Source organism: Pseudoliparis swirei, chromosome 23 (assembly GCF_029220125.1).
Source record: "Pseudoliparis swirei isolate HS2019 ecotype Mariana Trench chromosome 23, NWPU_hadal_v1, whole genome shotgun sequence".
NCBI lineage: Eukaryota > Metazoa > Chordata > Actinopteri > Perciformes > Liparidae > Pseudoliparis > Pseudoliparis swirei.
The window spans coordinates 22,632,759-22,649,059 of NC_079410.1; the positions used below are offsets into that span (position 1 = coordinate 22,632,759).

At 49.5% G+C, this 16,301-nt stretch overlaps 1 protein-coding gene across 6 annotated transcripts in view; it reads right to left on the reverse strand.

The window, feature by feature from the left end:
* Positions 1-16,301, reverse strand: part of LOC130189300 (protein TANC2-like) — a 63,757-nt gene that overhangs the window by 35,023 nt on the left and 12,433 nt on the right. For 2 of the 6 annotated variants that reach the window (XM_056408086.1, XM_056408087.1), the window contains exons 2-6: positions 13,215-13,308; positions 12,998-13,102; positions 4,699-4,838; positions 2,667-2,829; positions 2,301-2,591 (exon numbers count right to left, since the gene is read on the reverse strand). In XM_056408086.1, the coding sequence (XP_056264061.1) occupies positions 2,301-2,591; positions 2,667-2,829; positions 4,699-4,838; positions 12,998-13,102; positions 13,215-13,269 (754 nt within the window). In that variant the 5' untranslated portion in view covers positions 13,270-13,308. Of the gene's footprint in view, positions 1-2,300; positions 2,592-2,666; positions 2,830-4,698; positions 4,839-7,839; positions 8,706-12,997; positions 13,103-13,214; positions 14,260-16,301 lie in introns of those variants that run through there. The other 4 variants (XR_008830742.1, XM_056408082.1, XM_056408085.1 and 1 more) reach the window with 3 other exon arrangements.

Sequence of the window (16,301 nt, forward strand, 5' to 3'; positions counted from 1 at the left end):
GTGGTTGTGACCGTGTGGTTGTGACCGTGTGGTTGTGGCCGTGTGGTTGTGATCGTGTGGTTGTGGCCGTGTGGTTGTGGCCGTGTGGTTGTGACCGTGTGGTTGTGGCCGTGTGGTTGTGGCCGTGTGGCCGTGTGGTTGTGGCCGTGTGGTTGTGACCGTGTGGTTGTGGCCGTGGCGTGTGGTTGTGGCCGTGTGGTTGTGGCCGTGTGGCCGTGTGGTTGTGGCCGTGTGGTTGTGACCGTGTGGTTGTGACCGTGTGGTTGTGGCCGTGTGGCCGTGTGGTTGTGGCCGTGTGGTTGTGACCCTGTGATCGTGTGGTTGTGACCGTGTGGTTGTGACCGTGTGGTTGTGGCCGTGTGGTTGTGACCGTGTGGTTGTGGCCGTGTGGTTGTGACCCTGTGATCGTGTGGTTGTGACCGTGTGGTTGTGACCGTGTGGTTGTGACCGTGTGGTTGTGGCCGTGTGGCCGTGTGGTTGTGGCCGTGTGGTTGTGACCCTGTGATCGTGTGGTTGTGACCGTGTGGTTGTGACCGTGTGGTTGTGGCCGTGTGGTTGTGACCGTGTGGTTGTGGCCGTGTGGTTGTGGCCGTGTGGTTGTGGCCGTGTGGTTGTGGCCGTGTGGTTGTGGCCGTGTGGTTGTGACCGTGTGGTTGTGGCCATGTGGTTGTGGCCGTGTGGTTGTGACCCTGTGACCGTGTGGTTGTGACCGTGTGGTTGTGACCGTGTGGTTGTGACCGTGTGGTTGTGGCCGTGTGGTTGTGGCCGTGTGGTTGTGACCCTGTGACCGTGTGGTTGTGACCGTGTGGTTGTGACCGTGTGGTTGTGGCCGTGTGGTTGTGACCGCGTGGTTGTGGCCGCGTGGTTGTGGCCGCGTGGTTGTGGCCGCGTGGTTGTGGCCGTGTGGTTGTGGCCGTGTGGTTGTGGCCGTGTGGTTGTGGCCGTGTGGTTGTGACCGTGTGGTTGTGATCGTGTGGTTGTGGCCGTGTGGTTGTGACCGTGTGGTTGTGACCGTGTGGTTGTGGCCGTGTGGTTGTGACCGTGTGGTTGTGACCGTGTGGTTGTGATCGTGTGGTTGTGACCGTGTGGTTGTGGCCGTGTGGTTGTGACCGTGTGGTTGTGACCGTGTGGTTGTGACCGTGTGGTTGTGGCCGTGTGGTTGTGGCCGTGTGGTTGTGGCCGAGTGGTTGTGACCGTGTGGTTGTGACCGTGTGGTTGTGGCCGTGTGGTTGTGATCGTGTGGTTGTGGCCGTGTGGTTGTGGCCGTGTGATCGTGTGGTTGTGGCCGTGTGGTTGTGACCCTGTGGTTGTGGCCGTGTGGTTGTGGCCGTGTGGTTGTGATCGTGTGGTTGTGGCCGTGTGGTTGTGGCCGTGTGATCGTGTGGTTATGGCCGTGTGGTTGTGACCCTGTGACCGTGTGGTTGTGACCGTGTGGTTGTGGCCGTGTGGTTGTGACCGTGTGGTTGTGACCGTGTGGTTGTGGCCGTGTGGTTGTGGCCGTGTGGTTGTGGCCGTGTGGTTGTGGCCGTGTGGTTGTGACCGTGTGGTTGTGGCCGTGTGGTTGTGACCGTGTGGTTGTGGCCGTGTGGTTGTGGCCGTGTGGTTGTGGCCGTGTGGTTGTGACCCTGTGACCGTGTGGTTGTGACCGTGTGGTTGTGGCCGTGTGGTTGTGACCCTGTGATCGTGTGGTTGTGGCCGTGTGGTTGTGACCGTGTGGTTGTGACCGTGTGGTTGTGGCCGTGTGATCGTGTGGTTGTGGCCGTGTGGTTGTGACCCTGTGACCGTGTGGTTGTGACCGTGTGGTTGTGGCCGTGTGGTTGTGGCCGTGTGGTTGTGATCGTGTGGTTGTGGCCGTGTGGTTGTGGCCGTGTGATCGTGTGGTTATGGCCGTGTGGTTGTGACCCTGTGACCGTGTGGTTGTGACCGTGTGGTTGTGGCCGTGTGGTTGTGACCGTGTGGTTGTGACCGTGTGGTTGTGGCCGTGTGGTTGTGGCCGTGTGGTTGTGGCCGTGTGGTTGTGACCGTGTGGTTGTGGCCGTGTGGTTGTGGCCGTGTGGTTGTGGCCGTGTGGTTGTGGCCGTGTGGTTGTGACCGTGTGGTTGTGACCGTGTGGTTGTGACCGTGTGGTTGTGGCCGTGTGGTTGTGGCCGTGTGGTTGTGACCGTGTGGTTGTGGCCGTGTGGTTGTGACCGTGTGGTTGTGGCCGTGTGGTTGTGACCGTGTGGTTGTGACCGTGTGGTTGTGACCTCATCGGTGCGTCAATGTTATTTATACGCAGGCTAGCTCTTTTTCCATCTTACCGGCAACTGAATTGGGGCGGGGCATGAGGTAGAGAGGGGCGGAGCCAGGGGCCCAGTCCGGGTGGAGTTTGTTGAGGCTGTAGGTGGAGGCGGCCATCGTGTCCTCCGCCCTGTACGGGAAGCCGTTGGCGGCGCTTCCTGCTGCTACCATACTGGAGGAGTTGGAGGCCGCCACAGGCCGGCCCCCTTGTTGCCAAAGGTTCAGGCTGCTGCCGCGGTAACCGTGGACGGGATTCCCACCGCCGGCGTCCCGCTCTGCCGCCGAGTCGGCGGAGCAGCTGGTCAACGTGGCTGAAAGAGAGAAACAAACACGAGTTAGTCGAGCTGCAGCGAGAGGGACTCCTCTGGGTGAAGACGCCTCGTCACCGATGATGCCGCTGTCTCTGCTCTCCAGGGTGGAGGTGGGGGAGGTGACACGGTTGAGGGAGGCGTGCTTGTCGTCGTCGTTGCCCTCCCCTCCAGCAGGGGGCAGCAGAGTGGAACAAGGGGAGGCGCCGCTGCTGGCCAGACTGGAGGAAGGAGAGATCCTCTGTGGGGGGAAGACGAGATGTCATCCTCCTCGTATCGATGCAACGACGTCTTTTAGTTTACAAAGAAACGTTTTTATATTCAAATTTCAAAGACAAAAGAAAGTATGTTAAGAACTAAGAAACATTTTACAAATTCACAGTATTATGAGTATCTTAAATACAGTATATAATATACAGATCACATTAGTTTATTTGTACCGACTCTAAAGTCATGAATTGAAGTATAATGTTATGGTACTTGAGTGTAATTACCTTCGCATTGAAAATGCGGAAGGTAATGTTTTGATCGCTGTGTATTTATTTGTATGCGTGTGTGTGTGTGTGTGTTTGTGTATGCGTGTGTGTGTGTGTGTGTGTTTGTGTGTTTGTGTTACTCGCATAACTCAAAAAGTTTTAAACTGAATCGCATTATATTTGGTGGGATAATCGGTTATTATCCGGGGACCATTTAATTAGATTTTGGGATCGATCGGGTCAAAGGTCAAGGTCATGAAAAGGTCAACATCTTCTTTTTACCATAGCGCGGTCCAATTGGCAACTAATGCCAACATGTTCATAATTCGATGGCCAGTCTTGTGATATGTGAAGGTATGCGCTCTACCGAGTGCCCGTTCTAGTTTAATTAGCATTAGTGAAAAAGACAGGATTGCTTAATCAATCAAACATTTCGTGTTAAAATGAAGCAGCAAAAGGTGAGTTTTAAGTTATGGCGATTAAATATGCGTACATGGAACTCAGTGTAACTCAAGCCAACTGGAGCTCCTGGCTCCTCACCACGATGCTGTGTAAACTCACAGCTGCTAGCTAGCTGGAGCTAACACAAATATTGTATTGGGCCAATTCAGTTATCCTGGGGAATTCCTTCGCTAAGTCCTCAAGCCGGATTAGTTCCCGTGTCCGTACACAATGTATTTAGAGCTGCAGCCTGTATGTAGTATCTACACTTTACTAAGCCCCGCCCCCTGATGATACAGAGCACTACGGAGTCCACACGGTCCCCATCTGTTGTGAAACCGTGTCGGTCCTCATTCACCGTGACACACATTGAAGAGCATAGCTCGCGTAGCAGAGCGAGTATAGCTAGCATAGCAGAGCTAGTATAGCTCGCGTAGCAGAGCGAGTATAGCTAGCATAGCAGAGCTAGTATAGCTAGCGTAGCAGAGCGAGTATAGCTAGCATAGCAGAGCTAGTATAGCTAGCGTAGCAGAGCTAGTATAGCTAGCATAGCAGAGCTAGTATAGCTAGCGTAGCAGAGCGAGTATAGCTAGCGTAGCAGAGCTAGTATAGCTAGCATAGCAGAGCTAGTATATCTAGCGTAGCAGAGCTAGTATAGCTAGCATAGCAGAGCTAGTATAGCTAGCATAGCGGAGCTAGTATAGCTAGCATAGCAGAGCTAGTATAGCTAGCATAGCAGAGCTAGTATAGCTAGCGTAGCAGAGCTAGTATAGCTAGCATAGCAGAGCTAGTATAGCTAACGTAGCAGAGCTAGTATAGCTAACGTAGCAGAGCTAGTATAGCTCGCGTAGCAGAGCGAGTATAGCTAGTATAGCTAGCGTAGCATAGAAACGTGAATGTTAGTTCAACAGGTATTTACATAAAACGTAATGTTTTATAAAAATATATCTCCTTTAGACCTCTCTGGGTGAGAAGTATCACTATGACTAGGAAAGCAGAGAGTTGTTGGACCCTGTTGGAGCTGGCCAACGGAACGCTACGATTGGCCAACGGAACGCTACAAATACTGAATTCAGATTGTTAATATCTGATACATACTGTATTTATATGGAACATACAACATCTGAAGGGGAGCGACCAGATAGTTACGACAGGTCACCCACAGCAGGACTCAAACACCTGAATGTGTGTACCTGTCCGTCCTCCTGGGCGTGGCAGGAGGAGCCCGGCTCCCCACTGGGGACCTTCTCCCCCAGCAGGAAGCCCAGCCTGGTCATCAGAGCATCAGCCGCCTCGTCCACTGAGGGCGGGGGTCCCAGTTCCTGCTCCTCGCCTGGAGGGAGCAAGGAAAGAAATGTTTTCATTGTTTTTTCATTTTTCTTTTAACACAATTTGGGCATTTCAATACGAACATTCAACAGGTAGTTCAGGATGGCGGGCGCATTTCCTCCACGGCGGGAGGGGAGTGACCACCTCCAGAGTATTCCACTCAGTTTCCAGTCTTTATGCTAAGCTAAGCTTCATATTCACAACACAGACATCGAGAGGAGCATCAATGTGCCGGTAAACTCTTCAGGGCCTTTAATATCGGCTGAAAGCATTACGGCCCACACAGAGGCCTCCATGCCAAGAGCACGTCGACACGCAGACACACTGACCCAATGTGGTGGAAACACACGGAAACAAACACTTCATTACTGGAACAACCCAAAAGAGAGATATATATATATACACACACACACACACACACACACACTCTGTCTCCCGCCTGCTCGCACTATGAGATCTGTCCGAGCAGGATGATAAATGGGTTATAAATTGTCCCAATCAGAGGAGAGAATGAAAATACTGAAAATTCTACAAAAATAACTTAAAACACATTTAACACACATAAAAAGCATGAATGCAAATCCCAGAGGAAAGATGTTGTGGGGAACAGTAATTGATCTCCATATTAACATATTCACTGTTATGACATATTTGCCAAAAATACACAGACACACACACAGACACACACACACTGAGCCACAGCATGAAAGCTCATGCTCCGTCTCTTTCTCTGTCTGTAATTACAGATATAAATTGCTGACTGTGGGACTAAATACGAGAGAAACAGACACACCGAAAATAAAACCAGCCAAACACAAAACACACTGGAACGCACACTGTGTGCACACACACACACGCACACATGCACACACACGTGTGGTTAGCCAATGACAGGGTGTGCGAGTCATTTTTAGAAGAAGAAAAATAAAATGGAAAGATCAGATACGGAGACTTTAACGTCTCTTTAACTTGAGTCGGATTCCTCCGTCTTTCATCCCTCTCTCCGGTCATCACGCCTCTTCCTTCTTGTTTGTCCATTCTGAACCGCGGGAAACAAATCCGTCTTTTAGACACGTTGAACAACCGCAAAGGTCCAAAGACATGTGACGAAGAGCTGTGACGAAGAGCTGTGACGAAGACATGTGACGAAGAGCTGTGACAAAGACATGTGACGAAGAGCTGTGACGAAGAGCTGTGACGAAGAGCTGTGACGAAGAGCTGTGACGAAGACATGTGACGAAGAGCTGTGACGAAGACATGTGACTAAGACATGTGACGAAGACATGTGACGAAGAGCTGTGACGAAGAGCTGTGACGAAGACATGTGACGAAGAGCTGTGACGAAGAGCTGTGACGAAGACATGTGACGAAGAGCTGTGACGAAGACATGTGACGAAGACATGTGACGAAGACATGTGACGAAGAGCTGTGACGAAGAGCTGTGACGAAGACATGTGACGAAGAGCTGTGACGAAGAGCTGTGACGAAGACATGTGACGAAGAGCTGTGACGAAGACATGTGACGAAGAGCTGTGACGAAGACGTGACGAAGACATGTGACGAAGAGATGTGACGAAGAGCTGTGACGAAGACATGTGACGAAGAGATGTGACGAAGAGATGTGATAAAGACATGTGACGAAGAGCTGTGACGAAGAGCTGTGACGAAGACATGTGACGAAGACGTGACAAAGAGCTGTGACGAAGACATGTGACGAAGAGCTGTGACGAAGAGCTGTGACGAAGACATGTGACGAAGACGTGACGAAGAGCTGTGACGAAGACATGTGACGAAGACGTGACGAAGAGCTGTGACGAAGACATGTGACGAAGACGTGACGAAGAGCTGTGACGAAGAGCTGTGATAAAGAATCTGTTGAATATCAAACGTTATCTCTATTATCTCTCTACGATGTTTTCTTGTGGCTCCCCAGAGCTGATGAAGATGAAGATGTACGCGGCATCGAGGACGAAGACGACTGTCGCCAAAACCGTCGAGGCGCGACGGGCACATTTCTCTCCATCAAGCAACCCGATACCGGGACATTCCTCGTGGCCCTGAAGGCCACACGGCTCCTCAACGGGATGTGACAGGTTTGTGTAGTTCATGACAACCTGAGCAGAGTAGAGCTGAAGATGGTCACGCCGCGTTTGTTAAAGACTTTTAAAACCACAACCACAGATGTGTCCGCCTTCTGGGAGTACAAAGAAACGCACACGAGCATTAGGAACATCCACATGTTGCCCAGAAGTCAATTATATCAGACATAAAAAGTGCTAATCTTTCAAACGGGTCAAACAAGTGAAGGTTGAAACCCCAACGCCACTCGTCACTGACGGCTGGCTATGTAGCTAACGGTCAGAACGCTTGCTAGCTCAGTAAACAACCAGTTACTGCAATGTTCCAGTAGCGTGTTGACGCTAGGCGACTTGTGTTGGATGGAATGTTAGAAATCAGAATGCTATGCAACATGTTTGCCTGTGCTAATGCTAACTACTGTAACTAGCATGTGCATAGCTTTAATTAGCATGCTAACGACTACATTGATGACATGCAAAAGCAATGTGCGTAGTTAGCATTTCAGTCCTGGGTTGCATAGTGTGGCGCCGATAGTCTCTCTGGAACATATGGGGAACTAATGGAAGAACTAATGGAAGAACCCCCCCCCCCCCCCGCCCCCATAGCCATATTTCCAATAATGACGCAAAAGAAAAGAAACGAGAGTTAGGCACATTTCCACCATCTGGTTTGGAGCGAATAAAGATAGAAGTAGGAGAAGAAGAACTAAGCGTTTCCGTTTCCATCAATTCTTTCAAACATGGAAGCATGACCTTGTGAGACATCGGGCAACAACCGATAAGGAAGCAAAGGCTGATTCTCACAACACACCTGGATATACAACCGTAAATATGATTTATTATCCTTAGTAAATACGAAAAAACCTCTAAACTCGCCCACTAAAAGCCCGTCTGCCTGACGCAGGAAGTAGAGTCCTCCGCTCTCACCTCGTCGCCCTGCTCTCGGTGCAGGACCACCGGAGCGTCCCCGGCATCGGTCAGGGCCGTCCTCGCGGGACGGCCGCCAACAGCAGCGGGCGTAAAACAGCAAGCGCCGCAGGAGGGAAGAGGCGTGGCCGACGACCCTCGACGGCGCGGCGGCGTCCCCGGCACAACCGCCGCCGCCCGGGCGGCGGGCCGAGGACCGCTCGTGCCGACGCCACTTGGTTCTGGAGCGGGCGCACGCCTTCAGGATAGCCGCCGTGCAGTCCATGGCCGGCCGGCGGCGGGGTCCCGGCGGGCTCAGAGCGGCTCCATGTGGAGGACGCCGAGTCCCGAGCTCCTCCTCCGGAGCACACAAAGGAGAGGAAGATGAGGGATGACCAGATATGAGGACGACGAGATTCTTCTGGGGAAAAAACCCAAACTAGAAACAAGAAGTTCTGCCCGGTGACTGGCGTGAACCAGAAGGATGGTCCCACTCCTCCTGAGTCCGGTGGAGGGAGGGTGGTACCTCCAGAGGGGAAACCAGAATCCTCCTCCTCAAGCGCAGCAGATCCTGACGATGTGATCCCCAAACATGCAATCCAGCCGCCGGTCGAGGCTCCGAACCGCGCAGAGAGCAGCCGACCTCTTGGGGAGGGGGAAGCAGTCGATCTCCACCGGGGTCAGGAGCGCCAGGAGGAACGTGTCCAGGAGTTGAGAAGAGTTTTCCTTCCAGCCTCCATATCGGGTCTGAAAGACGACCTCCCTCGTCTCACTGCACGGCAAAATCAAGAGCTCCCCTCCTCCAACCCAGAAGAAACCACACACACACACACACACAGGGGAAAGGGAAAGGCTGCAGGAGGAGCCGAGCAGGGAGAGTAATCCGTTACATGCCGGGGAGAGTTCGGGGAAGACAGGATAAGCAACTCTACAAAAGCAGGGAGCAGGAGCTGGAGAGGTGAAGGTGCTCCGGCCGAGCGGCGGCGCCGTGATGTCGCTCATGGGTTTGAAGCCTCGGGCTCCAGAGGTCGGGTCCACGCCATCTTGGTTCACTCATTGAACGCCGCCCCGTGAGATTCAAACATCCAGGTCCGGCGTTTTGCCTTTCCCAGAGCAGAAGGGACAGGAGTCGGGAGAAAAGACAAGATGGAGGAGCGGTGGAGGGGAGTCACAGTGGGCAGGAGGGCTGACTTTGAGAAGTTGCCTCATATCGTCAACGTTTCGTAAGAGACAGAAAGAGGGCCGGAGAGGGATCCACATGGTTGTGTTTAGGAGAAGTGTCAGATCGCCGTGAGGAGGAGGAGGAGGAGGGGGTTGGTAAGAGCTTGGGTTACACGCCTGTGTTTTCTCTCTCGCTCAGGCACAGAGGGACGATCAAATGCAGGGTCAAAGGTCACCGCCCCCCCAACCCCCATCATCCCCCCTCTACTGCCAGACACAGTGTAACAGGTCACAGCTGTGTGTGTGTGTCTGTGTGTGTCTGTGTGTGTCTGTGTATGTGTGTATTCTCTACCATCTAGCTCTCTCACCAAGTTGAGAATGAAACGATGTACGTCTAGTGTGTAGATGAAGTTTGTAGATGAAGTGTGTAGATCAAGTGTGTAGATCAAGTGTGTAGATGAAGTGTGTAGATGAAGTGTGCAGATGAAGTTTGTAGATGAAGTGTGTAGATCAAGTGTGTAGATCAAGTGTGTAGATGAAGTGTGTAGATGAAGTGTGCAGATGAAGTTTGTAGATGAAGTGTGTAGATCAAGTGTGTAGATCAAGTGTGTAGATGAAGTGTGTAGATGAAGTGTGCAGATGAAGTGTGTAGATGAAGTGTGTAGATGAAGTGTGTTGATGAAGTGTGTAGATGAAGTGTGTAGATGAAGTGTGTAGATGAAGTGTGTAGATGAAGTGTGTAGATGAAGTGTGTAGATGAAGTGTGTAGATGAAGTGTGTAGATGAAGTGTGTAGATGAAGTGTGCAGATGAAGTGTGCAGATGAAGTGTGTAGATGAAGTGTGTAGATGAAGTGTGTAGATGAAGTGTGTAGATGAAGTGTGTAGATGAAGTGTGTAGATGAAGTGTGTAGATGAAGTGTGTAGATGAAGTGTGTAGATGAAGTGTGTAGATGAAGTGTGTAGATGAAGTGTGTAGATGAAGTGTGTAGATGAAGTGTGTAGATGAAGTGTGTAGATGAAGTGTGTAGATGAAGTGTAGATGAAGTGTGTAGATGAAGTGTGTAGATGAAGTGTGTAGATGAAGTGTGTAGATGAAGTGTGTAGATGAAGTGTGTAGATGAAGTGTGTAGATGAAGTGTGTAGATGAAGTGTGTAGATGAAGTGTGTAGATGAAGTGTGTAGATGAAGTGTGTAGATGAAGTGTGTAGATGAAGTGTAGATGAAGTGTGTAGATGAAGTGTGTAGATGAAGTGTGTAGATGAAGTGTGTAGATGAAGTGTAGATGAAGTGTGCAGATGAAGTGTGTAGATGAAGTGTGTAGATGAAGTGTGTAGATGAAGTGTGTAGATGAAGTGTGTAGATGAAGTGTGTAGATGAAGTGTGTAGATGAAGTGTGCAGATGAAGTGTGTAGATGAAGTGTGTAGATGAAGTGTGTAGATGAAGTGTGTAGATGAAGTGTAGATGAAGTGTGTAGATGAAGTGTGTAGATGAAGTGTGTAGATGAAGTGTGTAGATGAAGTGTGTAGATGAAGTGTGTAGATGTGCGTGTGTAGATGAAGTGTGTAGATGAAGTGTGTAGATGAAGTGTGTAGATGAAGTGTGTAGATGAAGTGTGTAGATGAAGTGTGTAGATGAAGTGTGTAGATGAAGTGTGTAGATGTGCGTGTGTAGATGTGCGTGTGTAGATGAAGTGTGTAGATGAAGTGTGTAGATGAAGTGTGTAGATGAAGTGTGTAGATGAAGTGTGTAGATGAAGTGTGTAGATGAAGTGTGTAGATGAAGTGTGTAGATGAAGTGTGTAGATGCGTGTGTAGATGAAGTGTGTAGATGAAGTGTGTAGATGAAGTGTGTAGATGAAGTGTGTAGATGAAGTGTGCCTTGAAGAGGAACAGCGAGGGCCAATGGACCAGCTAGAATGTTAGCATGTTAGCATAGCCGCGAGCGAAGTATTTCACAATCCATTATTTAGTTATTTTGACATCCTTTTCATCCATGAACTGAAATTAAATCACAGCACAAATCTGTTTATTTCAACTGAGCTTCAGACCAGAAAGCAGAACAGACAGAATACAGGACATTAGAATCTCCCAGAGACCCGTCAGCCAATCATTCTTCTTCACTATTCGGACCCTGAATGTGTAAATCATCTCGTCCGATGTGACTGAGCCCGAGAGAAGTCGGGAGGTGCCTTTAAGAAGGTGCTGCGCTCGCTCCGCGGGCCAATGGGTGCGGAGGATTGCTGAGGTCCTCGTCCACCCGGGTCATTCTGTTGGCCCCGCCCCCCTCAGCCTCTCACGCCGCCGTGCTCCTCCTGCTCGCGTTGCTGATTGTTCACGCGAGTAGATCCAATAAGCAACGTCAATGTACAGACGCGACTGGTTGCGATAGATGCGAATTTTCACCGGGCGGCGTCAAAAATGTGCCTCTTTCGCCTCAAATTATACATATAGTTTATATATTTCAACTTTGGCGGAAAATTTGCCCGAAGCCGAGATGCTCCTCCGGTAGTGAATCTAACGGCTGCTCTAGTGGAGCTGAAGAGACATTCAGACTAGAGGTGAAGGTCACCGAGCTGGGTGAGCCTACGGGGGATGTCATGTAAATATATATATATATATATATATTAGGGCTGTCAGCGTTAACGCGTTAATCTATGAAAAAAAAAAAAAAAAGATGGGGCGGCTTTAGCTCGGTAGAGGGGCGTCCCAGTCCGCAGGGTTGCTGGTATGGGTGGCTCTCCCCCCCCAGTAGTCTCAGTGCAAGTTGTCCTTGAGCCAGTTGGCGCTCCCGCTTGGCTCGCAGCGCACTGCATAGCCAATAAAACTATGGATAAAGTGCAGAACGACTAATTTCCCCTTGAAATAAAATAATAAATTCTATTAATTTGGCCGCGTTAACGCATTAAAATATTTTAACGCAATTAACGCAACTTTGTTTACTTCCGGTGTTCGTTGAAGTTTTTACACTCAAACCGAGTGTCAAGCCGCGGCAGTACGGTTTAACACTGTTTCCGTTTTTAAAACAATTATTTCTCCGCGAAAATAAGGATCATAAATGAGTTTAACTTGTGGATGAATCAGTCGGGTTTCCTCCTGCTCCTCCTTCCTCCCGTCTCCCCCTCTGATACACAGAGGAACGAGAGCGACGTGTCGAGGGACGGCGTGAAGAACTCGTCACACGAAACCTTCACCGTGATTGGTCAATCCGTTTGTCTGTCAACATTTTGGGGAAAAAACAACCAATGAACACTCAGTAAATCACAAAGGACCTCCCACCTCACAGGTGAGGCTCATTAGCAGCCTGTCAGTCAGAGAGCAGAGGAACACGGCACCAGGACAACTGAGCCTCATTGAATAGAGCTGAGATTGTTCTGGAATGTTTGATGTAGAACACGTGGGGGTGTGTCATATGCAAAAGCCTTTAAAAGGTGAATTTAATTTTGTTTGTAAAATGTATAAAATGCCCCCAGCCTCCAGAGGGTGAACGTGACATATTTGAATGTCAGTCAGTCACCAAGGCCACTGGTTCTGCTGTTCAGTGTTAAAGATGACAGGACCAATGGGGTCTCAATATACTTCTTTCTTTTTACTAATCTGATGTTTCACTGAAGAAACAATTTATCATCCACAATATTAAATACCTCGCTGGCACTTTATAGGTAGGAGTCTCTTTGAAAACACAGCTCTGTGTGAAGTTTAGTCTTTAAAAAGAATGAACTTTTAACTTTTAATTGCAATTAATCGCGATTAATGAATTTCAAAATGTGCGATTAATTAGTTAAATTTTTTTAATCGATTGACAGCCCTAATATATATATATATTGATGTTATGAACCCAAACACAAGTATGAAGCTGGATGAAGGAGATGAAAACTGTTTCTACGGAGTAAAGCTACAGAGATAAGCCCCGCCCCCTCTAAGGCACGAATGAATCGAAAAGCCACCAATAGTCCAGCGAGTCAACTCGAATGTGAGGGCTCCAGGCTGACCGCATTCAGACAGGAGAGACGTTCCTACCGGCTCTGTTCACCAGACGAATGTTGAGGAGGGGAGACGACGGGAGCGAGCGACTGAATCCTTCCATCACGCCGACCTCCGATCCCTCCAACTCCACGCCAACGCCTGTTGGGAATCAAAAGAGAATTTGGAAATCGAAAGAGGCTCCGTATTAAAATCCTGGAGACCACCGGGGGAACAGATCCACAGCATAGCTCCCGACGAGTGACGTACTGACCGCTGTTCTTGCGGGTTTTACCTCCCAGCAACATCTTCAGGCTGTTCCGGAACATGTTGGAAACACACACAGCGACACTGCCCGTCAACACGCCCTGAGGAGAGAGATTAACATGGAGATTTTGCATACAACTCTGCCGCACCAGTTCCTGGTGATTTGACTAAGATGTCACCTCGTTGCTAGGGTTGGGTACCGAGAGCCGGTGCCAATATGGCGCGATGGGGAGACCGGACCCCTGAAAACGTGGAGACTGATGATGACCAGAGCAGCCTGAACTCAGAGGAGGACTCCGGAACGTTGATTAAAGTCTTGCATTCATAAAAGTAGGCCAACAAATAATAAATTAGCCATTATAACCATGTTTAATCTAGCTCGTAGCCAGCGCTAGCGACAAGCTACGAGTGCGACAGTCTGATATCCGCGTTGTCGTCAGTGCTCCATGAGAACGGCTTCTACAGGGAATCTGGCCGAAGAGGTTTTTAATGTCCTCATTGTCAATCGTCGTTTTGTGCTTCTTCTTCTTTAAGTATTGTTCAGGCACTGGTATCGTTTTAAAAAGTACCGGTTTAGCACCGGTATAGGAAGAAAAGAAAAACGATACCCATCCCTACTTGTTGCTGCTCCTATTTCTTCAGAGCTCCTTTTTCCGTTGTAGTAGTACCGTCTAGTTGATTGCAAGTCTTGCATTCATAAAAGTAGGCCAACAAATAATAAATTAGCCATTATAATCATGTTTAAGCTAGCTCGTAGCTTGCGCTAGCTATGAGCGCGACAGTGCTATCCGTTTTCTTGTCAGTGCTCCATGAGAACGGCTTTTAGAGGGAATCTGGCCGAAGAGGTTTTTAATGTCGTCATTGTCAATCGTCGTTTTGTGCTTGGTTCAGGCACCGTTTAGCTACCGGTATCGTTGTAAAAGTACCGGTTTAGCACCGGTATCGAAAAAAACCAAAAGAGACCATCCCTCGCGACAGCAAAGTTAAGACATTTCTAAATGCACAAAATGAGTTTTAGTGCATTCGTGTCAGCAGGAATTACTTTAATATCAACAGACTTGTAGAGCTGTTGAAAAGGCTCACAGCTACATACCGCAGTGGCAAAAGCAATTCATTCTGAAAGAGCTGTAGCAGATTCACTAGGGGGGGGTGGGGGGGGTAGACCTGAGTGTGGTCTAAACCAGTACCCTCAAGTCATACCAATAGATCATTCAGAGGGTTTTATAATCTGTACACGTACGACATCCTCACATCGTCACAGGAAAATCCCCAAAGAACCGTCACCATGACGATACTCCCCGTTACCGGGCGACGGCGTCGGGTAAAGGCGTCGAGGACCGAGACCCGACGCCACTGGGGAACGTCTGCAGAGCGACCGGAGAGGAGCTGATGAGCTGATGAGCTCTGGTTGTGTTCGTCCTGTTGAGCATCAGCTGGCCCACAAGAGACGGGAGTTGATGACATCATCTGAATGTAAACTTTAGGGCTGCAGCTAACGATTATTTTAATAATCGATTAATCTACTGATTCTTTTTTCCGATTAATCGATGAATTGGATACAAAAAATAGAAGTGACAACGCTTTACTCGCTTGAGTTTACTCGCCCGACTTTTTGTGGTTCATTTGCGCCTTAGAGGGGGCGGGGCTAAGAGGGGGGGGGCTTATCTCCGTGGAAACAGTTATCATCTCCTTCATCCACCATGAAGAACTAACCACTAGTTCTGCTTCATACTTGTTGAGGACATCCAACGCCCTCGTGTTTGGGTTCATAACATTAATATATAAATATAATATATATATATTTATACATGACATTCCCCGTAGGCTCACAGCTCGATGACCTTCACCTCTCGTCTGAATGTCTCTTCAGCTCCACTAGAGCAGCCGTTAGATTCACCAACGGAGGAGCAGCTCGACTCTGATTGGCTGTCACAACGCAGCATTATGGTCTGTCCTCTGCCTCCACTCTGCTCTTTGATTGGTTACGAACATCTCCACGACACATCGAGTGCCGTAATAATGACGCGACACAACGAATCGATGATGAAATCCATCGCCGACTATTCTAATAATCGATTTTTATCGATTCGTTGTTGCAGCCCGAGTGACATCATCATCCTGACAGCCATCCAGAGAGCTGTTGCCTAGGAGACACCACTCCGTCACCTTCATGTTTCCTCTGTTGGTATGACCCGGAGAGAGAGAAGCACCTTCAGCTACCACCACCACCACCACAAACACCAACACCACAAACACCACCACCAACACCACCACAAACACCACCAACACCACCACCACAAACACCACCAACACCACCACAAATACCACCACCACCTCCACAAACACCACAACCACAAACACCACCACAAACACCACCACCACAAACACCACCAACACCACCACCACCACCACCACCACAAACACCACCACCACAAACACCACCAACACCACCACCACCACAAACACCACCAACACCATCACCACAAACACAACCACCACAAACACAACCATCACACCACCACAAATACCACCACCAACACCACCACCATCACCACCACAAACACCACCACCACCACAAACACCACCATTGAGTAACGGTCCATGTGGGGATCGACACGTCGGCACATTGAGCCAACTCTGCAGAACGCTTCATTGGCAGTGGAATTATTCACACACACACACACACACGCTACAGTGACACACACACGATACAGTGACACACACACACGCGCTAGTGACACACACACACACGCTAGTGACACACACACACACGCTAGTGACACACACACACACGCTACAGTGACACACACACACGCTACAGTGACACACACGCTACAGTGACACACACACACACACGCTACAGTGACACACACGCTACAGTGACACACACACGCTACAGTGTGACTTTTAAACACACCTAACATGCTGGCTGGTAATGTTGTTGCTAGGCAACAGTCTGCCGTTGCTAAGCGATGCATTAATGAGTATGCGTGTCGGAGCATAAAGCGGCTGTGTGTGTGTGTGTGTCTCTTACAGATCTTGGGATACACACTTTCATACGCGTGTCAAATGATACCGAGGAAGGAAAAGCCTT